At 44.6% G+C, this 24,231-nt stretch overlaps 2 protein-coding genes across 2 annotated transcripts; one reads left to right on the top strand and one right to left on the bottom strand.

Moving 5' to 3' along the window:
• The first annotated feature begins 10,137 nt into the window (after positions 1–10,137).
• Positions 10,138–15,830, top strand: LOC123401303. Its single transcript, XM_045095077.1, has 3 exons — positions 10,138–10,509; positions 13,216–13,587; positions 13,655–15,830. Exons 2-3 carry the CDS (start codon positions 13,268–13,270, stop codon positions 15,495–15,497), a joined length of 2,163 nt encoding a protein of 720 aa, XP_044951012.1. The 5' UTR covers positions 10,138–10,509; positions 13,216–13,267; the 3' UTR covers positions 15,498–15,830.
• A 3,306-nt stretch (positions 15,831–19,136) lies between these two features.
• On the bottom strand, positions 19,137–21,094 carry LOC123401302. Its single transcript, XM_045095076.1, has 3 exons — positions 20,872–21,094; positions 20,024–20,253; positions 19,137–19,957 (listed from the first exon to the last, which is right to left on the bottom strand). The coding sequence occupies exons 2-3, from the start codon at positions 20,159–20,161 to the stop codon at positions 19,355–19,357; spliced, it is 741 nt and encodes a 246-aa protein (XP_044951011.1). The 5' UTR covers positions 20,162–20,253; positions 20,872–21,094; the 3' UTR covers positions 19,137–19,354.
• Between the last annotated feature and the right edge of the window lie 3,137 nt (positions 21,095–24,231).

Here is a 24,231-nt window from a genome sequence, read left to right as displayed (position 1 = left end):
AGGAATTAAACTCTAGAAGATACAAGGCCACAAACTTTCCCAAAACCATCAGATCTCACGGACTTAGTGAAAATTCCTGCACCTGAGTTTCTGTTTCTGTTCTGAAGCTTTTTGACAGCAATCAAAACACATCCTACTGGACTCCAAATGATTTGAAAATTGACAGTAAGCTTCACAAACATATCAGGTTCAAAATCTTAGCACTGAACTAGGGCTAGTTCTCAACAGAATGACCAGCACATCCTCATCTATAGGGGAAGAAAAATTTTCCAGAATCCCAGACTTAGTGAAATTTCAGAGTTCACTAATCTGGAATTTTTCCAGCCACATGCCCACTTTGTCTAGGCATAGTTTGCACACACATAACACCAAGAGGTAATTGACACCACTATGGTGTAAAGCAAAACCCCTTCTACTATCATACAAAAACTCATGCCCTTGGGCTCCACCTATTCCATGGAATCAAGGTTCAAACTTTCAACAAAACTGTATATGCACCCCATAAAATACCCTTCTAAGATAACAACTACATAGGTTGAGTTCATGTGCACAATGACAAAGTGACATGGGGGTTTGAACCCCATGTTTGTGTCATGCACATCAACAACACCAACACATCTACCACACTATCACTAGCATCAAGCACAACAAATAATATAACTCCGATGCTAACAAGAGAGTATGCACACCCTCACGTATGGGCATGTGATGGTGCACACTCTCACATGCACCACAAGGAACACGCTTGGAGTCATGTCACCCACAAGGTGCAACCCCCATAAGAATCTTCCCATACTTAACTAGCAAACTCCACCTACACATGCTAATCATAGCTAGCAACCTAGTGCATCACATACACACCAAATACATGTGGTGAGGGGGAGGCACCCACACACACTACAAATATGACCATCACCAAAGTATACTAGGCTACACAAGTTGCAACAGAGAGGAGGGAAAATAATAACTGCCACATGATGTAGCAATAACATGGCATCACATCTAGCAATACAAGAGAAAACAACAAGGGAAACAACAACAACAAAAAAAATAAAAGGGGTGAGGGGGGAATCGAACCCTGCACCCTCTGCCTCTGTATTGCAACACAACCACCCTGCTAGCCTGCAACAGCTCGACACAGAAGGGCAGACTAGCAGGTTAAACAATTCTGCTGGGATAAGCTACTGTACAGGAAAAAAAACAGAAAATTAAAACAGCGCCGAGGGGGTGATCGAACCCACACCCTACTCATCAGGCACACAGCACCACTACCACTGGACTACGGCACGGCATCTGAACTAATACGCGCAAGAAAGAAAGATGAAGGGACTCTCCCGTGTTGATCTGCCACTCTGATCTACCCTACTCGCCGGAGACACAGCAGGCAACGCACGCAGACCAAAATGCTCACGCCAACATTGACGGGGAAGCTCCCTGGCCGCGGCGCTGCTGGCACGAGGGGGAGGAAGCCCCCCTCTGCGTAACACACCCACATGCACTGCCTTATGCAGATCATACCACTACCACAGCAACCTACTACAGCTGATGCTCGAACAGAGGATATGCACGCGCCCCAGGTCGGATCCGAGCTGAGCTACGGAGGAGGAAGGAAGGGGGAGGTGCAGCCTCACCTTGGGAAGGAAGGGGGGTCGAGTCGGAGACGTTGGCGCCGCTGGAGAGGAAGAAGAAGGCCGGAGAGGTTCCTGACGCCAAGCCGAAGAAGAGGGAGAGGTCGCCGTGGGCGCGCCCTTGACAAGCTCGGACCCGTCGGTGTGGTCGGTCCCCGGGGCTCCTAGCGCCGGGAATGGATCACGAGGATCCATCCCGAGCTCCCTGGCATGCCGACGGCGGCGAACGGAGATGGGGGCGCAGCGGACGCCGGCGAGGAGCTGCGGTCTTCTGTGTCTATAGCTCCTACAGAAGCTTACCTTGGAGAGGAAGGAAGAGATGGAGGGGAAGGAGAGAGATGGCGGCGGCAGGAGGGAATGGAGGGAACCCTAGGCGAGGGGAGGGAGGCACGGACGCCCAGGCTAAATAGGGGGGCCTCGACGTTTGTGCCACGGCACCCTCAACTTCCTCTCTGTCTCACGACCTGACGGAAAGGAGACGCGCGGGGGAGGAGTGACGGCATCAGGAAAGGTGAAGGGGGGTCTCGCGCGCATGGGCTCTCGCTGGACGGAGAGGGACATGGGCCACCGAAGGGGAAGGCCCATGCTACGCCGGGTAAGAGGAGAATTCGCTGGGGGGTTTCTATTTAGAAAACCACACAGAAAGGGAAAAATAACACAAGATAAAACTACTGGGATAAATTCAAAAGGAAATACCTCCTGGTCATATAAAACTATGACATATTTAAATAAAATGAGGTCAAGGTTTTTAGGAGCAAATAATATTTCACAAAACAGAATTAATGCCTCTGTTTGTTATCCTTGCCCCTGCTTAAAACATTTTGTTAAAATCACCAACTTGCACCACTTAACACCCACAATATCCCCTAAATAACAGACTTTTTCAAACCAGTTTAGGAGCAAGTTGAAATAGCACATGTGGAATAAAAGAGAGAAAAGGTTTGCCTCTAATAATGGGGTTTGAAAAGAAAGCCAAGCACCACACTCCACTATTTCACACCACAAAATTCACATGTGCAATATCAACACATGAAATCACGAGATCACACAATCACATCTAGCAAGATATGTGCACACAAGACATGAAATGAAGTATTATGGATTGCATGCACGTAAGGGAAACCTGAAATAAATAAGAGACATGAAATCACAAGGACAAGGAGATGTTATGATATGTTATGCTATGCATGCATGGAAGATATGCAAGGGACACAAGGTGACACAGGGAATCATAGACACAAGTGACATCATCATAACTCTGACAATGTGGACCCACATGCAACAGATTCCAAATAGGGTAGGTTCTACACTTGGGGCATTACAAACTCTCCCACGCTACAAAGAAGATCTCGACCTCGAGATCTACGACTGAAAGAAATCGGGAAATTCGGAACGGAGGTGATCCTCGCGTTCCCATGTAGCCTCTTTATCGGAATGGTGTGACCACTGCACTTTGAGAAACTTGACAGTCTTGTTACGGGTCTTGCGCTCAGTCGCCTCGAGAACCACAACTGGATGGTCACGATAAGAAAGGTCAGGCTGAAGATCGATATCTTGAAGATGCACAGTGCGCTCGGGGGTCTTGAAACACCTCCGAAGCTGAGAAACATGGAACACATCATGGACATTTGCAAAGGTTGACAGAAGCTCGAGCTGGTACGCAAGGTCGCCCCTCTTGCCAACCACTCTGAACGGACCAACGAAACAAGGCGCAAGCTTGCCTTTGATGCCAAAACGCTGCATACCCTTCATAGGCGACACCTTGAGATAGACAAAATCATCAAGCTCATACGACATGTCACGGTGCTTGCCATCGTAATAGCTCTTCTGCCGGGACTGCGCTGCTCTGAGGTTGTCGCGAATGATCCGACACATCTCCTCAGCTTCTTCTATCATATCATTGCCAAGGATCTGACGCTCGCCTGTCTGGGACCAGTTGAGCGGAGTACGGCACTTCCTGCCATAGAGAATTTCAAACGGAGCCTTGCCAGAACTAGCTTGACAACTATTGTTATACGAGAACTCCGCGAAAGGCAGACAATCCTCCCACTTCATGCCAAAAGAGATAACACAGGCTCTCAGCATATCCTCAAGAATTTGATTCACTCTCTCCACTTGACCACTAGTCTGAGGATGGAACGTTGTGCTGAAGCGGATCTTCGTGCCCATAGCAGACTGAAAGGAGTCCCAGAACTTGGAAGTGAAGATACTTCCGCAATCTGACGAGATCATCATAGGTACACCGTGCAAAGAGACAATCCTGGAGGTGTACAACTCTGCCAGCTGAGCTGCTCAAATGGACTCCTTGACTGGAAGGAAATGCGCCACTTTACTCAATTTGTCGATGACGACGAAGATAGCATCATTGCCCTTCTTGGACTTCGAAAACCCGGTGACGAAGTCCATCTCAATGTGATCGAACTTCCACTCGGGAATCGGCAAAGGCTGCAAGAGGCCCGCTGGTCTTTCATGTTCTGCTTTCACCCTTCGACATACATCACACTCGTTTACGAATTGTGCAATTTCACGTTTCATACGGGTCCACCAGAAAGTCTGCTTCAAGTCATGGTACATTTTGGAACTTCCAGGATGAATAGAGAGCAGAGAGTTATGAGCTTCTTCCATGATCACCTTCCTGAGATCACCTTTCGGGATGACAAGGCGGTCCTCAAAAAACAATGTGTCCCTGGCATCAACAGTGAAACACTTGTACTTGGGAAGACTCTTTCCCACACCAATCTTTACCTTCTTCACCATAGTGTCAAGTAGCTGAGCTGCTCTGACCTGATCTTCCAAGGTAGGAGAGATCTGAAGGTTCGCAAGAAAACCCTGAGGAACCAGCTGAAGATTGAGCTTCCTGAAAGACTTAGAAGACCCGGCTGGAGAGGTTGCAGAATCAGACTGTTGCAATATGCCTTCCTGCTCAATGCATCTGCCACCACATTTGCCTTGCCTGGCGTGTACTCAACACTCGGATTAAAATCCTGGAGCATTGCCACCCAACGTGTTTGCCGAAGATTCAAGTTAGGCTGAGTGAAGATATACTTGAGGCTCTTGTGATCGGTGAAAACTTCAACCTTATGTTCCAACAAGAGATGTCTCCAAGTCATCAAGGCGTGCACAACAGCTGCTAGCTCGAGATCGTGCACAGGATAGTTCTTCTCCGCAGGCTTCAGCTGCCTGGAGGTATAAGCAACCACCTTCCTATCTTGCATCAAGACTGCACCGAAACCCTGGAGAGAAGCATTGCAAAATACCTGGCACGGCTTGGGATCATCCGGAGGGGCCAATACCGGAGTGGAGGTAAGCTTCTCTTTGAGTGTATCGAAAGCCAGTTGACACTCTGGAGACCAAACATACTTGACACCCTTCTGAAGAATACTAGAGAGCGGCTTGGCGATTTTGGAGAAGTTCTCAACGAATCTTCTGCAATATCCGGCAAGACCGAGAAAGCTTCGAAGCTGCTTCACATTCTGCGGAGGTTCCCATTCAACAATGGCTTGAACCTTGGACGGGTCAACCTTAATGCCCTCGGCAGAGATAATATGCCCAAGATAAACCACTTCTTTCAGCCAGAACTCGCACTTGGAAAACTTGGCATACAGCTTGTATTCTCTTAGTTTATCAAGCACCAACCTCAGATGTTTCTCATGTTCTTCCTCATCCTCAGAAAAGACCAGAATGTCGTCGAGATAGAGCAAGACAAACTCATTCTTGAATGGTGAGAAAATATAGTTCATCAAACGGCAAAAAGTCGGAGGAGCATTAGCCAGACCAAAAGACATGACCGTATACTCATACGAGCCAAAACTGGTCCTGAATGCCGTCTTCGGAATGTCTTCCTCGCGAATGCGAATCTGATGATAGCCCATTCTGAGATCAAGCTTGGAGAATAATTTAGCACCTTTCAGCTGCTCGAACAACTCATTTATGTTCGGAAGTGGATATTTGTTCTTGATTGTCTTCTTGTTCAATGGGCGGTAATCGACACACAGCCGGTCTGAACCATCCTTCTTCTTGACAAACAGAACACCACATCCCCACGGAGACGAGCTTGGTCTCATCAAACCCAAACGCTCCTGCTCATCGAGTTGCCTCTTGAGTTTCTTCAACTCTTCTGGACCCAGCTTGTACGGACGCTTGCACACTGACTCTGTGCCTGGCTCAAGCTCAACGACGAACTCCACTTCACGGTGCGGAGGCATGCCTGGCAGCTCTTCAGGAAACACGTCTTCATATTCGCAGACTACTGAACTTGCTCAATGGGATTGATCTCACCCTTTTCATTCAAGGAGAACAAGCGGATTGTGTCATCGCGCGCCGCGAATATAATCACATCCTCCGAAGAGTGGGTCGGTTTCACTTCTTTAGCTTCACAATCAATTGATGCCTTGTTCATGGCCAACCAGTCCATACCAAGGATCAAATCAATGTCGGACTTATCCAAGACATACGGAGAGGCCAGAAAAGAATAACTGCCCATCTTGATAGAAACATCCGGAGCACAGGTACTAGCATGCATGAACTTGCCTGGAGAAACTACTAACAACGGACTAGGAAGCTCTTCAACGGGAACATTATGCTTGGATGCAAATGGAATGGAGAGGAACGAATGTGAAGCACCAGAATCAAACAAGACTTTAGCAGGAAAATCATTGACGGGGAGGTTACCCATGATCACATCTGATGAATTTTCTGCCTCAGCTGCATTCACCATGTTGAGTCGAGCTGATCTGGGGTTGAACTTCACAAGAGCGTTGCTAGGAGGTTTGCCTGGAGGAGGAGGCGGCAGACGGAGCTGAGAAGTGCATTTGTTGGCATAGTGACCCTTCTGCCCACATTTGTGACAAGTGACATCTGCTGGCTGCCGGAACTGAATCTGAGGAGGCCCTTGCTTCTGATGCTGGTATCTCTGCTGGAAGCCAGGGTTGGGTGGGCGGGAAGAACCACGTCCACCTGAGTGCTTCGGCTGCTGCGAGTGCCGAGGAGGAGGAGGAGAAACCCAAAACCTCTGTTGCTTCTGAACCTCCTGAGTCGAGGAAGAGCTGGAATCTCTGAAGCGCTTCTTGGAGTTTTCCACCCTGAGCAAGGCTGCCTCTGCTCTGAGAGCTAAGTTATAGAATTTGTCAAACTCCTCAGGATTGTGCAAGGCAAGTGCTAACTGCAAATCCTCCTTCAAGCCACCCCTGAACTGGTATATCTTGCTCTTCTGATCCGGAACATCCTGCAGCGCGTAACGGGCCAGCTCGTGGAACTCGACATTGTACTTGTACACAGAATTGTTGCCCTGCTTCAAGCGCTTGAACTTCTCACGCATCTCCTCAACAAAACTGGAAGGGATGTAGTGGGACCTGAAGTCACGACAAAACTCGTCCCAAGACATCACCGTGCCACCTCTGGAGTCCTTAAGCTGCTGCCACCAAATAGAAGCCTGCCCCTTCAACTGAAACGTTGCAAACTTGACATAATCCTCCGGGAGCACATTGCTACACTCGAAATGCTTGTTCATATCACAGATCCAATCTTCCGCATCAAACGGCTGGTCGCAAGAAGTGAACGTCTTAGGCTGGTTTGACAGGAACTGACTCAGACTGGCGAAGTGATTGCCACCCTGCTGGAAATTGCCCTGCTGATGATTGGCTCTCTCCTGGATCAACCGCAACAGCATCTGCGTGTTTGCATTAGTAGCTGCCATCATCGCCTGCCAGGCCTCTGCAGGAGGAGGCGGCGGCGGCGAAGGAGGAGGAGGTGGAGGCGACATATCCTCACGCGCTGGGGTCTGACGAGTTGGTGGAGCCATCCTGAAGACGGACATCATATTAGTCCACAGAATAATTGAAGATATTGCTGAATCAAAAGACAGAATATTTGAATAGAATTTAGCATTGCACTCGAACAACATAGCAAGAGTGCATCCTCAAAGTAACAGACGACAAAATTCTGATAAGGGCCACTGCAAACAAGTGTGAGCTATAACCGCTCGGAACAAACATATGACCGAGAATTCCCAATCCTCAATCAAGCGTCTGTAAGAAGATAGTCCTATAAGATACTACTAGATACCCCACCTATGAATTCCCGAAATAACTGTTCATGCAATCAGGTACACGGACACAAGGAGTATTTCACACAACTCCTAAACTAACCCGTCACCTGTATCACATCCTTCAACACACGACCAGCATCTCGGACCTTCATCTACAACAGATCCTCGTGACCACAACGATACAAAGTGTGGTAATACCCCCGAACAATCTACACCAGTACTGGGGACATCGGGGTTATCTCACCACTACCCGTATTGAAGCAATAACGAACACCCTCCGTTCTTAGATACTCAGAAATCTGAATGATGGCGATGTGCGCGATAATCCGTGGAGCTCAACTCCCCTGATACTTAGAGCAGATAGGAGGCACCAGGACATGATTCCGTCACATCGAAATCATATAGATTTCACAAATACCCGCGTGATCCTAAAAAAATTTTGAGTGAGAAAAAGGAGTAGAGTTAAAGACATCCTAAGACGGAAACCTCACCAGAGCATAGAAGAGGAGAAAAAGAATCCTACTCTCCGATATAACTAAGACTCAAAACATTTTCTAGACTCGACTCAGCCAGATACGATCACACAAAGGCTCCTATGGTCGTAAGGCTCTGATTACCAACTTGTAACGACCAAGATGCGGTCCTTTCCGATCTGGGGGTCGAGGCCCCCGAATAGGAAAGAAGCGCATCTAAGCGTTTCGCAAGCAAGTAACATAGCACAAAATAAAAATACAAGTAGACAATTCGAGATTCAACTGTCTTCTTATTAATAACTCAGAGTACAACACAGATTCCTCACCAACATTGCCATATCAGACCCACCGAGTTTGAACCTAAGACAGAACCCTAGCCATTCCCTCCAAATCGGTGCAACCAAAACTGCATCGGTGCTACCGAGTTTGGGTGACCAACATTCTGTTGCCCAGATACACAAAATCGGAATTTCCAAGGTTGAGTATCGGTGCCACTGAGTTTGTCCATCTGACCGTTAGTCACCTTTTCGGTACCACCGAGTTCTATATATCGGTCTCATTGAGATTCAAAAGTTCACACCTTTGAGCTAATCGGTACCACCGAGTTGTCCACTTCGGTGTCTCCGAGTTTGCACTTTTGTGTGTAATGGTTGGATTTTGGCTGCTGCCTATATATACCCCTTCACCCACCTCTCATTCGTGGGAGAAGCACTCAGAACACATACTTTATTTTTAGATCCATTTTCTGAGAGAGAACCACCTACTCATGTGTTGAGACAAATATATTCCAATCCTATCATTTGAAACTTGATCCATAGCCTCCCCAAACTGCTTTCCACCAAATCAACCTCTCCTATCCATTCATATCCTGTGAGAGAGATATTTATGTTGAGGAGACTATCTTTAGAAGCACAAGAGCAAGGAGTTCATTGATCTACCCCATCTATTACCTTTTGGAGGGTGGTGCCTCCTTGATTGGTTAGGTGTCGCTTGGGAGCCTTCTACCTCGTGTTGTGGAGTTCAACCAAGATGTTTGTAAGGGCAAGGAGATCGCCTACTTCGTGAAGATCCACCGTGAGTAAGGCTAGTCCTCCGTGGACGTAAGCCGTGGTGGGATAGACAAGGCCGCTTCTTTGTGGACTCTCCGTGGACTCTCGCAGTCGTTACCCTTCGTGGTTTGAAGTCTCCACTAACATGGACGTACGATAGTGCCGCCCATCGGAACCATGCCAGAAATCGCCGTGTCAACCTCATTTGTTTGATCTCCCTATCTTACTCCTCTACTTTACACTTGCATGTTTTACTTTCCACTCCATGTGTAGGGTGTACTTGACATGTGATAACTCTCGTAGCTGCCTCTCAAGTAAAATTGGGAAAAGGCAAAAAAATTATCTTGTCAAGTAGTCTAATCACCCCCTCTAGACATACTTTCGATCCTACACTCACAGGATCCTTGCTTCTTTCATGTTGGTTGAATTAACACATTGTATAACATAATTGCTAGCCGTTATAAATTTTCTAGGATCATTATAAGTGTTGAATTAGCACTCCACTCTCATCATGCTCATCGAAAGCTAGATCCACATCTAGTTTTACATAGTTCTCCGGTGACTTCTTCTAGCCATCCCTCTGAACCCATCTTGTCTTCTATGTAGCTATAGGTAATGAGACACAAGGCAAAATGACTTGTGTTAAGCGAAGCAAAGCTTGAACCGGTTTAGATCGAATACTATTAAAAGCTAATACCACCACTATTTTTTGAGATCCACGTATTCCATCATGTGAACAAATGTATACGTATTTGTGTATGTTTATATTTCTTCATGAGTATTGGGACATGCCTAAAATAAGAAAAAGCTTTTTTTGGCTTTGTTAAAAATTGCACAATGGTATGCCGAGAAAACAATGAGAGTACTAGCCGATGATAGCCTACAAGGACTAAAGTGTAATTATCTAGCCCAATTTCAGCCCACAGGACAAGGACAAGATTGTAATTCCATCTTTGCAGAAAGGGCCTGCTATTTTTCCCAGCCTAGGGTGTGCGTGAGCACGGGCCCAAATCGGCGACCATTCCCGGCGCCCAAACCCTAGCCGCACGGCCAGATCGTCGGCGTCGCCCGTAGCCCCACCCCACCCCACTCGCCGTCTTCCCCTCTCCACTCGGCCTCGCTTCTCGTGTGCCGGTGCGGTAACCCTAGCGCGGCGCCGGCGGCCGGCGTGCCGTGCAGCAGGCTTTGGCGCCGCGTGGGCCGTTGGGGGCAAGCTCCAGTTGCGAGGCGCGTGGCGGCGTCAAGCTCAAGCGAGCAGCGGGGCAGTGTCAGGCGGAGCGGCAGCATCAGTCAAGCTCGAGTTCAAGCTAAAGGTTTGACAGCAGGATCGACTGACTGATTATTCATTCCGAGTTTTATTTTTTTTATTATTCTTTACAGCAATGTAGATCACTCCATCGACCAATGACGAGATAGCCAAAGTAACAGTAGTATAATTCCAGGGAATTTGTGTTTCAAAACCTCTCCTGGGATCATAAGGTCGCAGAGTCGCAGCCAATAGTGTTGTGGTGGCTTATGAGCTTCCCACTGCAATGGCCATGGTTAACAAGATACTCCAGTGTTTTACCATGTCATAGTCTTTTTTATCAAATATTCGCTTGGTAGGAATTTCTTTCATAAAAAGTACATTGCTTCACGTATGTTTAATAAGGCCCCTAAGTTTCTGTCCTGGCTCATGTGAATTTTAAATCTGTACATGATACGTAGCAATGTGTTCTTACTAATGGTGAATTATTAATCCATTCCACCCCATCCAGATGGTTGCAACTGTACAAAATACTGAACCATCGGATACTTGGTATGTCCGTGTCAACAAAAAGTAATTTTTATGAGCCCAGGGCTGAAGATAATAGAACATGTTTCCTTACCAGTCACAGGCTTGCATATTGTGAGGTAGGGGAATGATGGCACCATGCATGGGAAACATTTAATGGATTAGAGATTATACCTAAGCCCTTCAAGCACCATTAGTTTACTATTTGCAGTCATGTCCAAGTTGATCGAAACTAGCTAGGGATTCCACCAGTTTTGCCGCTTGCCTGCTCGAGCAGCTCCTTGCAGATGACACTTGATCCCAGGAACAAGCTGTAGCAGCACTGCCATCCAGGACATTTCCGGCCGCAACCCTCCTTTACGCACTCCTTCAGATATCTAAGCTCGGCGGTTGTTGGAGCCGGGCTCCTTCACTGGCCACACCTAGAGCTCCTTGTCAATCAGCGGTGCTACAGGCAGTGGCGGAGCTTCTTTGAAGCAAAACTGGGTTGTGGCCTGCCCAGTTTTGCTGCAAAATAGTGGGCCTAAGGCCCTGATTGGCATACCGTTTTGTGCACAATACATCTGTAAAATAAATACAGATCTCTACCCATCGGTTTAATTTTCAGCCCAAAAACATCTATGCTCAGTAAAATACACCTGTAAATTTTATACCCCTGTATTAAATTACACCTATACCAAGCGCACCCTAAGAGGAAAACAGGGCCACAAGGAAAAAAACTTGGGCTCTGCTCTAGTTTGGCCTGTCCAGCCCTTGACTGTAGCTTCTTTGCTGCCTGCAGCGGCGTTTAGGGCTTGTGCAGGTAGCCGCATTTTGGGTGACAAGCTGGTTATCAACGCGTTCCTTGCCGATCTCACTGAAATCAATTTGGACCTCATCTCTCACCATGAGTGAAGTGCATACGACTAGTTACATTCATTGCTCTTCTTGGAATGGAAGCAGAGTGGAGTCATTTGTGGACCATCGGTTCATTTGTTCAATTGATTTTGCAGATTCTCTGTTTGGTATCAGCAATCAGGAATTTGCTCATGAATTTGCAGAAGCTGCTTTTGGATATTTTAGTGTGCACGGTTGTATGATTTGGAAAGGCGGGTTACAAATGTTTAATGCTTTCTCTGAAATGTGGGCAGATGGTTCCGTGAAATCTAACAAGATCTATCTGGGTGCTTCCATATTTTTAAGAGAATCATGTTTGAATGATATCTACAGAAAACCACATTGCACGTTTCAGTTGTCAGTATGCTCCAGAGCTGTAGATGAATAAGCATTGTGAGAGCGTGCAATTTTCAGTTTTTTTTTGGTTATGGTTACTTGCGTAATTGGGCAACTCATTTTGAGTAATTAGGTTAGACGTGTGGCTGGTTTCACACCACAAACAGACCACAAAGTCGAGATGATAGTATTAATCACAAACTAAGTTAAATAGATATAACATTCAAGATGCAAACCACCCTAGTAGTTGTATCTAAGCACCTATTGAAAGTATGAGATGCAGCTTTAGATACCTGGGACTGCCCTAAAGCTAATAGCCCTAAAGATTGAGTATTTTCTTATTTGTTTTGATTGTTCAAACAATATGGAAGTTTGTCAAGCTCACTCCAATCAATGCTCGACTTTCTATGCCACACAGACTATTTTTCTATTATTTTAGTTGGCTCTTTTGATAACCTGCTATTTCTGTCTCTTATTTTTCTTAACATTCTATTTGGCACAGTGGTAAAGCTGTTGCCTTGTGACCATGAGGTCACGGGTTCGAGTCCTGGAAGAAGCCTCTTGTAGAAATGGAGGGAAAGGCTGCGTACAGAAGACCCAAAGTGGTCGGATCCTTCCCTAGACCCTGTGCAAGCGGGAACTACGTGCATTGGGCTGCCCCTTGTATTTTTCTTAACAATCTACGATTGCAGTTTGATGAGCAAGTTTATCACTGGGCAATATTCAGCACAACTGTTTCTTGAATTGAAGCCTTTTTCTATTAACGGGTTAAATACGCACCAACTGAGCAAAAAGGAAAATTGAAACTGCCATAATTGGCTCCCAGTGTAGGCTAACTAGGCTGCCTTTGGCGTCGAGGTGGATTATGATGATCCGACATTCCTAACTAGCTCTTGCCTATTTTTTCATTTGGCTGTCATACCTTTTTTTGCTCTCATGGCTATTTTCCCACATCAGATTTTAAAATAAGTTAAGCACGATTCAGCAACCACAAACAGATCCTTATTAAGTATAAATCTTATGAATTTTGCAGATCATCTTAGAGATCTTTGGATTGGCTATATCATCTTAGGAAGGAGTAAGGCATGGGGAGCAGACAAATCGTCGCTGTTCTTCAACTAGGTGGAGTATTCACAACTGATGATGACGGGCATATGACTTATTCTGGCGGAGAGGCACATGCGATGCTTGTGAAAAGTGGTTGGACTTTTAAAGCGTTTAAACATGAGATATCCTCAACACTCAATAACCTCAAGCTTGATTCCTATGCATTCAAATACTTCCTTCCGAGAAATAATAAGACTTTGATTTCAATTTCCAATGACAAAGACCTTAAGCGCATGGTTGAATTCCATGTGGACTCGGAGACAACAGACATCTACGTCATTAAGAAGGTTGACAACAGGTAACCTTCTGACTGATATAAATATCCCTCTAAGCTATTCTAAAAGTAACATGAGATATATTTACAGGGTAAAGAGCTCTGTACCAGACTCCAGTGCTCCCGCAGATTCTGCTATAATAGGGACTACTCCAGATGGATCTAAGCGGCGAAAGATATGTGCAAGTTGGGAGAACACAATCACTGGAGTTGGCCAAGTATTTGAGGGCCCAAAGGAATTTCGTGATGCATTGCACAAGTATGCCATTGCACATAGGTTTCATTACAGATTTGTCAAGAATGACTCTTCTCGTGTCACTGTGGAATGTACTGATGAAGGATGTCCCTGGCGCATACATGCTTCCAAATCCTCTGCAAATCAGGAGTTCATGATCAAGAAAGTGGTTGGGAGCCATACATGTGAATCAGAGTCGGTCAAAAGTAATCGTCTAGCTTCTCAAAAATGGGTTGCTAGTGTTATCAAGGAAAAATTACGTGACAGTCCAAACTACAGGCCAAGAGATATTGCAAATGATCTCCAGCGTGAATACGGACTAAGCCTAAACTATTCTCAAGCTTGGCGAGGCAAATTAATAGCTCGAAAAGAACTTTACAGCCCACATGAAGAGGCATGTAATCAGTTACCTTGGTTTCGTGATAGAATTTTCGCAACAAACCCTGGGAGTATGGCAACAGTAGAGGCATTGGAAGGTTCAAAGTTCCGCTTCTTTGTTGCATTCCATGCCTCCCTTCATGGTTTTCAGAATGGTTGCAGGCCTCTTCTCTTTCTTGACGTGATAACGGTGAAACCAAATAAGCGTTGGAAACTATTAGGTGCTACTTCTGTTGATGGTGAAGGTGATGTGTTCCCCGTTGCATTATCTGTAGTGGATGACGAGAGTCAAGAAAATTGGCATTGGTTTCTTGAACAGCTGAAGGCATCGTTGCCTATGCCTGGAGACATAACATTCATATCAAATGGCAGAAGTGGTCTGTGGGATGATGTTTCTCTAGTATTTCCAGATAGTTATCATGGATACAATGTCAACTTTTTCATTGAAGAATTTAAAACAAAATTGGATGACAGCTGGAGTGAAGAAGTAAAAGATATAATGGTTGAGCATCTTAAGGATGCCATATATTCATGCAGAGTTGATGAATTCAATCATTATCTTGATCTCATCAAAGCTGAGTCTGATAAGCTTGCTGAATGGCTTGTGGAGACTAAACCTGAGAGGTGGTCAGATGCGTTATTCAAAGGGTCACGTCTTGGGCAATACACATGCAATATTTCTGAGACAATCGCGGAGTGGATCCCCAACAGATATGAACTCCCGGTAGTGCAGCTGCTTGATACAATCAGATGCAACCTGATGGAAATGATCTATACACGCAGGGAATCTTCCAAATCATGGTCAGAAGTATTAACACCATCAGCTAATCAGAAACTTCAGGAAGAGATGAACAAAGCCCTTTCACTTAGTGTTGTTTGCTCAACTGAAAATGATGGAAACAATAATGTGTTTGAAGTATGTGATGGTTCAGTCTATACGGTGAACATTGATACATGGGAGTGCACCTGCAGAAAGTGGCATGTGTCTGGGATTCCTTGCTGTCATGCCATCGCTGTGTTTGAGCAAACCGATCAGAATCCAGTCGAGTACTGTGCCAAGTATTTCAGAAGAGATTACTACTGCATGACTTACGAAATGCCAATCAACCCGATACCTGATGTCATTGTACCTCTTCCGTCAACTGACCTAACGCAGAACATGGGATTGCAACCATGCCCTATTCTAGCCCGCCGCCAAGTTGGCCGACCAAAGGAAAAGCCAGCTGATCCTCGTATTGCAATTAAAAGGGCAGTGCGCTGCAGCAGGTGCAAGGGCTATGGGCACAACAAAGCAACTTGCAAAGTCCCTATCACAACATAAGTTGTACTTGCTGTTATCAGTTCTCAGATGTACATTATGTTGATAGTTGTGTTTCTTCTCCTTAATGAACTCTAGTGGCACTTCTATATGAAAAAAGAAAAATCATCATTCATCTGTCAATGTGCAGAACATTACCATGTCTGTGTGGATCATAGCCCGAAATGTGTTGTACTGCCGCTGTGTGGCATCATTGGATATTTAGATGAAACATTTCCTAGTGGGCGGCATGTGGAAAGATTTTGAAGGTTGTGTCAATTGGTGCACGGTGTTATCTACTCCCTCTGTACCTAAATAATTATAGTTGGAGAAGAACTAGAGGAAGTATCTTCCTTTGTTCCCCGTGTCGGGCCTGATTTGCATGGTGGTTTGCCACACCAAAAAAGTTGTTCTTTACGTTTCCTGAAGCAAATCATTCTCTTCTCGCAAGAGGGGTGGGTTTGACCAGTAATTCAAGTTATATGATATCATGAGATTCATATGTGAAATATATGTATACAAGGAGGCAATTTTTTTTGAGCCGGAATTTTTTTTCCTTTCCATTACAAAGAACGGAAATACAGTAGTTCTAGAAACATTTAGCAAAGGGAAAAAGGAAAGTGGGCTCAAGTATTGCCAGAGGGTCCATGAAACATTCACTCGCCGTCGAACCGAATGCCATGGCACCACTTTGTCAATACCCATATACCACCATAGAACTTATTGCAGCTTCCAAAACAAAACAGAGGAATAGACAAACAGCTATCATAGTCTTCCGACACAAGTCGATACTAAGAAGTGGAAGCAGCGCCAGAAGCCTCAGTCACTCCCCTGTGATCGGATGCCTAGCTGCCTCACACATCTTCATCAACTGCATAGTATTCGCTCTCACCATCTCAACGCCAGATCGTAGTTCCTTCGCGTCGCCTCCCTACTGCAGACCTGCCCAATACAATATAAACGAGCACATTGAAAACACAATCTCAAATGGGGTTTTGATCAGTTTGTTTTCGAAAGTAGCACGGTTACGTGCCAACCAAATAGCCTAGCAAGCAGCTGCGAGGCCCACCGTGTAATACTTTCCTCCTGCAGGCAAGAAAGTGCTACACCAGGAAAAATATTGCCATATTTTTTTTTAAAAAAAGGAAAATATTGCGAGTAAAAATTGGGGCAGTAATCAGTCCCCAAAGTAACCCCACAGACCTCCACACAATTTTAGCAACGGGGCAGCCGAAAAAAAGATGTTGTGAGGTTTTTCTTTCGCAACAAAAGGAGCATCTAGAGTTTTCAGGCCATTTCTTTTCTTTTATCACATGCCTAGTCAGCACAACATCCTACGATAATTGCCACATGAATATTTTGATTTTCAAGGGTAATTTTGCTTTTCATATCCACTTCTAGTGGCAACCATGGAGTGGCTTCTCCAGCCACTTCTACATAGATTTTCGTAGAAAACTTACCATTATTGGTCAGTCCCATGTCACTCTATCACTATTTTGAGTCAGGATAATCCCAAAGATGATGCTAACTACACCACAGTAAAAACTCAACTGGTTCTTCAAGAAATACACCTTCTATGCATAATTCGTCATCTGTTGTGGAATTCGGTTCAGTCATTCACTGGGCCAAATTTTTACTCTCCAACAACAGCCCAAGCGGGAAAACCGTCAAGTTATATGTGCAAAAGTTTTTTGGGGGCGTATTTCAGGAAGAGGTATTTTCTCCAAAAAATACAAATATTGTGGAACATGGGAAATGTTGTTGCGCAAAGTGCAATCTTATGCATTTGAGCAATCTTATGCACTTTGTGACTTGGTTGGGAGATTTTCAAAGTAAACATGTTTTGCAACATCTAAACCATATTTCTATTTCTCGCTCATTGTGGGAGATACAGAACCACTGAGCCCATGACAACCCAATTAGGCCGTGTTTGGTATGGTTGTAATTTAATACAAGTGTATTTAACTTCCGGATGTAATTTACAGGTCAAGAACTATTTAAAACTGGAAACCAAAACAACCATCATAGATCTGCATATATTTTACAAGTGTATTTAGAAGGAAAACGTGAATCCAAACACGACCTTAAGGTTTGAGGAGTGCCTCCCCTAACACTAGGCGGCTAGAGCAAACGTTTTCCTCCAGACTTCACTGACAAGCCCTTGGATGTGCCTCCCCTCTGCCTACCGCTCTGAATCTCGGTGCATCCGCTCCGCTTAGGTCTGTATCAGATACCGGCCTAATACGGGTGTAAACGATAAAACCAGTGTAAAAATTACAGCCCAAAACGACATAACAAGTACATATGTGAGGCCCGTCCGTTATTTTCCTACAGGGGTATAGTTTACAGGTGTATTGAGACCCAAAACGAGGAACCAAGCGGGGCCTTGGTAGTTTAGGTTCACCCTTCGATACCACACTTTCAATCGAGAAGAGGACCCAAGCAGGTTTGATGACCTGAAGCAGAGCATTCTCTTCAAAGAATTTATTGGTTGAGTATATTTCAACTTACAAGATCACAACTCCTGGTATAGGAACTTCATCTACAACTGACAGAATTGGGAAGTGCATCCAATTCCAGTACCATATAGCAATATAAAATCCGACCAAACTTTATCATACATGCTACCAATACAGTGACAACATTCCAAATGATGATGCACGACGAGTTCAATCCTTCTCAAAAGATATTGGAAATTCAAAAAACAACAATTATGATAGACGGTGTGGTAACAAACTACACCCCCATAGATTGCTATGCTGTCTTCGCCATGTAGATGTAATCAAGCCCTTGAGTGGAAAGAGACCTGAAGCAGAATATGTAATGGGATTAATGGTCAAAAAGATATACTCCCTCCGTTCCTAAATATTTATCTTTTTAGAGATTTCACTACGGACTATATACGGATGTATATAGACGTAATTTACAATGTAAGTTCACTCATTTTGTTCCGTATGTAGTTCGTAGTTGAATCTTTAAAAAGACAAATATTTAGAAACGGAAGGAGTATCAACTAACCTATAAAAGACATATATGCCAAGAAAAATCAACTTTGTTGGATGATTCAAGTTCTAAAAAATAGTGTAACAATATCAAGGAGAGCTATGAAGGAAACAGCTCATCAATTGGGATTTCATTTTTGTCAATTTGCCAGGATGGCAGAAATTATCAAATGACACATCGAGAGCATATAGAATGCAATGTCCTTTGCTACACTTGAAACTTAAAAAAAAGCCTTATAAGAGTTTGAGAGCATTTGTACTTGAATGATCACGAACGGCACGAGTGTTTAAATGTCCAGAGAATTTTGGAACAATTGTTCTTATACACTTGATAAATATGTCAAAACCATGCAAATCCACAAAGTGATTAGGGAAAGAACAAGTTTGCAAATTTGAATCAAGGCAATAATAGTTGATCAACTAAATATTCATTAAACATGCAGGAAACATGCAACGACAATGGCGTAGATTGTAACAATACTATAATGCTTGAATCTAATGAACCACTGAGTAGTGAAACAAATATTACCGAAATCAAATCAAATTTATCTAATACCTGAGGGGATACTCAAAACATCACCCCACGTCTAGCAGGTACAATGTACTTCACACTTCCCTGGTGATCATTTCTCTTGGCCAAACCAGCATCCTGAGGGGATACTTCGAAAGGCCGAAGCCGATCTTTATTAAGATTAGAAAGAACAGTTACAGAGCGGCGATGGCCGCCAGGTGTACAAACAGGGCAAATGCCACAGCGAAGCCTCGAGGCCAAGTGCCTGAAACACAGGACGCCATAAAACAGAGAGCCCCTACCGGCAAGGCAAGCAAGCCATGACTCAGACCTGTTGCTGCAGCACAAGCACAACGCGAGCACGCCATCTAAAAGGCTATGGTGGTGGCGACGCAGCCTGCCTCACGCCAGGATCGCAGATCCTCAATGATCGCTTCGACCACCCTGTCCGGAGACGATGCGATGCCATCAAAGATACGAGCATTACGCTCCTTCCAGAGACGCCAGTACACCAGAATCACCACCGCATCAAAGTCCCTCTTAAACCGTTCCGGGGCTGCATTCCTCGCACGAAGCCACCAGTCCTCCGTACCCTTGTCGTCGGCAGCAGGGGTCGGAAAGGGTACACCCACCCAGGTCCGGAAGCGCTGCCAAACCTCCGCTGTAAAGGAGCAGTGCACGAAGAGGTGGCCGCATGATTCCGGAGCAAGACTGCACAAGGCGCAGGTGCCTTGATTAGGCCATCCCCGGCGTTCGAGGTTGTCTGCGGTCAGCCCACGTCTAGCAGGTACAATGTACTTCACACTTCCCTGGTGATCATTTCTCTTGGCCAAGCCAGCACCCTCTCCTCTCTTGGCCAAGCCAGCATCCACTCCTCCCTTGGCCAAACCAGCACCGTCTCCTCCCTTGGCCAAACCAGCAGGCATTCTTGCACCATCCAATTTTGCTTGAATAGGAGAATCACCAGGGCACTGAAAGCGAACAATAACACTTCAGTAACATCTAACAAATACCAACCACACAAGATATAACATTACCTCATATATAAATCTTATCTTAGCCTCCTTCTTCGCCAACATAGCCTTCTCCGCCTCCAACCAATCCTGCTTACTCCGGATGTATACAGGTACATCCGGGTCCAAGAAAGGAATATGATTCATACCACGACATTGCATGAATGGGGTAGAGTGGCCACCTTTGTATTTATCAGCATCATCAGGATGCTTCAAATCATACTCCCCGTACTTGGTACAACCTTAGCGTCGACCTTAGGAAAAACAAAAACATGTAGACAGTCACTACATATTTAGATATAAAATGTATTAAAGCTCAAGGACCAGTGGGTGAGATGAAGGACAACCAAAAGGTTAACCAAATATTTGTGACCTAAAACTCTATAAAGAAAATAATCTAAGGTAAAACGAATACCATCGATTTGTTATTTAATTACCAAATAACTAGCCAGGAGAAAGAAAACATGTATAGACGATTATTATATGGCTGGGCATGAACTAGCTTAGATATTATTAAAACTGTAGTAAAGCTCAAGGAAAGTGGATGAGATGATCAGAAACATGACACAAGGGGCAACCAAACAGGCCGGCCAAATAAATGTGACCCCAAATTGAGCAGAACATATCTAAGGTGGAAGAAATACCATTGATTTGTCATTTAATTACCAAAAAATAACCAACCAAGCACAATAAAAACATGTGCAGAAAGTGACTACATATGGCTGCGAATGAACTAGCTTAGACATTAAAACTATAGTAAAGCTCAAGGACAATGGATGAGATGAAGGGAAACATGACACAAGGGGCAAACAAACAAATGTGACCCCAAACTGTATAAATAAACAGAAGTTAATCTAAGGTGGAAAAAATACCATTGTCAATAGGTTTGACCATACAGAGACAATTGAGCATGTATTCTTCATTTTTGCCTTCTATTCGTGTGACTTCACCAAAGAATAGATTGTCGACGCCACTGTGAAAACCATCATCTCCTTTGGTTTTTGCAGTCAAATTGATATGATAGAATTTGTTAATAAGGCCGCCCTCCTCCTCGTAAATTTGTCGGAAGCACACAAGATCATCAAGTTCATATGCAGGATCCTAAAAAGGAGGCATGGATTGTATTAGCAGTGAGTACATGAACAGCAGACGACCAATACAAGCCTGATAATAGGATAGAGAGTGAGGGTGGGAGGAGGGAGAGAGAGAGATCAAACCCCCAAAAGATGGTGATCTTCATTGTATTTATCCAGTAACGCTTGAACCAATAGGTTCATATTCCTACGCGCAGGATTGCCTTCGGACGACTTCTTCCTTGTGCCATCAGGCCAGTAAAGGCGATGTCGCACTGCAACCTCCGCCGGCGATAGCCCATCTCTACACCTGGTTGAGGTTAGAAAACACTATATGTTAGTAGATTGTAATTTCTGAAATGTAGAAATCCATGTCAAAGTTGAGAAAAATCACATTATTGGAGAGCGCAGGCCATCAAGATGGCTTTTGATAGCCTTTTCAGCTTCCTCCGAGCTCCGGAATGGCCCCCCCAGAGGAGGATACGTGTGGAAAGAAACCCCCAGATCTATTCTGATGAAAAACTGTATAGGCCAACCAGGAGGTTTACGAGCTGAGATGAGTGGTGATGAGTGTGTTGATGTTGGTGAGACATCATGAGTTACCACCTCTGCCTGGTTGGAGGATGAGGAAATGTACTCACATCTGAAGTGGAACATGGTCAGAAGGTTAGTAGACAACAGATTTAATATTTGGAGATTGAATAATTCATATAATTTGAAGAAGGTCAGGAATAGATGTTTTTGCAGATGCCACATGCTCACGTCTGAAGTGGAGCACAAGGTTGATGAGTTGAAGAACAACTAGGGAAAGGAAAGAAGTTTATTCTTTATTTATCTATATACGAGAACCCTTCATCCCCTGAGACTCATATTTGTTTTCTTAACTAGTTTAATGTCGGTGTGTTGCTACATAACACAAAGAAAATATAAAAATAACATATGTGGAACAACACACATAATAATTTTGATCTTTCATTTTACCCAGTGACAAATCCTAGGCACACTGAGAGCATTATTAACCAGTTATTTTTGGAAGTGACGATATGTACAACACAAGTATCTTTTTCTTAGGGATAAAGCACAAGTATCTATCATGTATTGTTGAACTTCAATAAAAAAAAGGTATTGCTGAACTTGGAGATCAAAAATAGATCCTACAGTGATAGGAAGATAGCAAAGGTTACATTGAACAGAAGTGATCTGACACCCGCCTATAAAAGATACTCAAATTGTTTTAATCCCCAACTGAATATTTTCATATTGAACTTTTTATGCCAGAATGTTTTACAGCACCAGGGCCCGTGGTGTGTGTAAACATACATGCGTGCTACTCTAGTACGCAATACCAAGACGTCTACTACCCATCTACTGAAAGTGCTTACTGTAGAGCGTGACTCCATGCAGCTGTAGATCATCCTATAAACTTGGTGATGAACTGATTATGAATATGTGGAATAATTCTGTATGCAGTGTCTAAAGTTGTACGGAGTACGTACCAAGAACGCATCTTAGACCCTGGTGACCTCAATAAAAGAATCGAGAAATCTTAACTGGAAACCGTAATCTCGATCCACAAAGTCAAGACAAATTAAACACACCAGAAGAAGAAACAAATGATCTGATGCCAGTAGGATGGATTTTAAAAATCGTATTGAACAATTAGCAGCGGTGGCGGTGCTAGAGACTGGAGCGTTCAAGACTTCTCCAGATCTTTCCGCATTACGCTGCCCCACTCATGCATAGGATTGGAAATTTGGAATAATTGGGAAAGAAGGGCAGAGTCGGAAGACAAGAGGTTAGATATGAGGAATAGTCGAAGAGGGGCAAGAAATCGGAGAAATCAATCGCACCACCACCAAACCTTCACCAGTCATTTTGCGGACTGATCTGCGCCGGCGTGCCGGTCAATTTTTTTTTAATAGTATCATACATAAATTGCATGTATGCAAGAAATAGATGGAAGGAAGCCGCCGCATGGGAAGACTAATATGCGGCGCCACACCCTAGTGAAGTCCTTTTTTCAATAGACTGCTCGGCCTCCTCCTACTCGCGTGGGCTGCCAGTAGGCCGCGTCGGCCCATCTCCTACGGCCTCCTCCGTCGGCCCAGCCGAACTCCCGCGAGCCCATCTCCGTCGACTTGGGCCGAGCCCATAGGTGAGCACCGCCCCTGCTAATCCCCGCCCGTGCGTAGTATACTTATATGGCACCCATGTTCTGTTTAGGCCTAGTGCAAAGATTCGGCCCTGATGACCCACAAGTGTAGGGGATCTATCGTAGTCCTTTCGATAAGTAAGAGTGTCGAACCCAACGGGGAGCAGAAGGAAATGACAAGTGGTTTTCAGGAAGGTATTCTTTGCACGCACTGCAATTATCGGTAACAGATAGTTGTATGATAAGATAATTCGTAATGGGTAGCAAGTAACAATAGTAACAAAGGTGCAACAAAATGGCCCAATCCCTTTTGTAGCAAGGGACAAGCCTGGACGAACTCTTATATAAGGTAAAGCACTTCCGAGGACACATGGGAATTTCTGTCAAGCTAGTTTTCATCATGTTCATATGATTCGCGTTCGCTACTTTGATAGTTTGGTATGTGGGTGGACCGGTGCTTGGGTGTTGTCCTTACTTGGACAAACATCCCACTTATGATTAACCCCTCTCGCAAGCATTCACAACTACGAAAGAAGAATTAAGACAAAGTCTAATCATAGCATTAAACTAGTGGATCCAAATCAGCCCCTTGCGAAGGAACGCATAAACTAGGGTTTAAGCTTCTGTCACTCTAGCAACCCATCATCTACTTATTACTTCCCAATGCCTTCCTCTAGGCCCAAATAATGGTGAAGTGTTATGTAGTCGGCGTTCACATAACACCACTAGAGGAAAGACAACATACAACGCATCAAAATATCGAACGAATACCAAATTCACATGACTACTTATAGCAAGACTTATCCCATGTCCTCAGGAACAAACGTAACTATCACAAAGCATAATTATGTTCATGATCAGAGAGGTATTGAATAGCATTAAGGATCTGAACATATGATCTTCCACCGAGTAAACCAACTAGCATCAACTACAAGGAGTAATTAACACTACTAGCAACCTTACAAGTACCAATCGGAGTCGCCAGACGGAGATTGGGTATAAGAGAT

The sequence above is a fragment of the Hordeum vulgare genome, chromosome 6H (assembly GCF_904849725.1).
Source record: "Hordeum vulgare subsp. vulgare chromosome 6H, MorexV3_pseudomolecules_assembly, whole genome shotgun sequence".
In the NCBI taxonomy this organism is placed as follows: Eukaryota; Viridiplantae; Streptophyta; class Magnoliopsida; order Poales; family Poaceae; genus Hordeum; species Hordeum vulgare.
The sequence above is the reverse complement of the archived record's forward strand: the minus strand, read 5'-3'. Positions and strand labels throughout refer to the sequence as shown.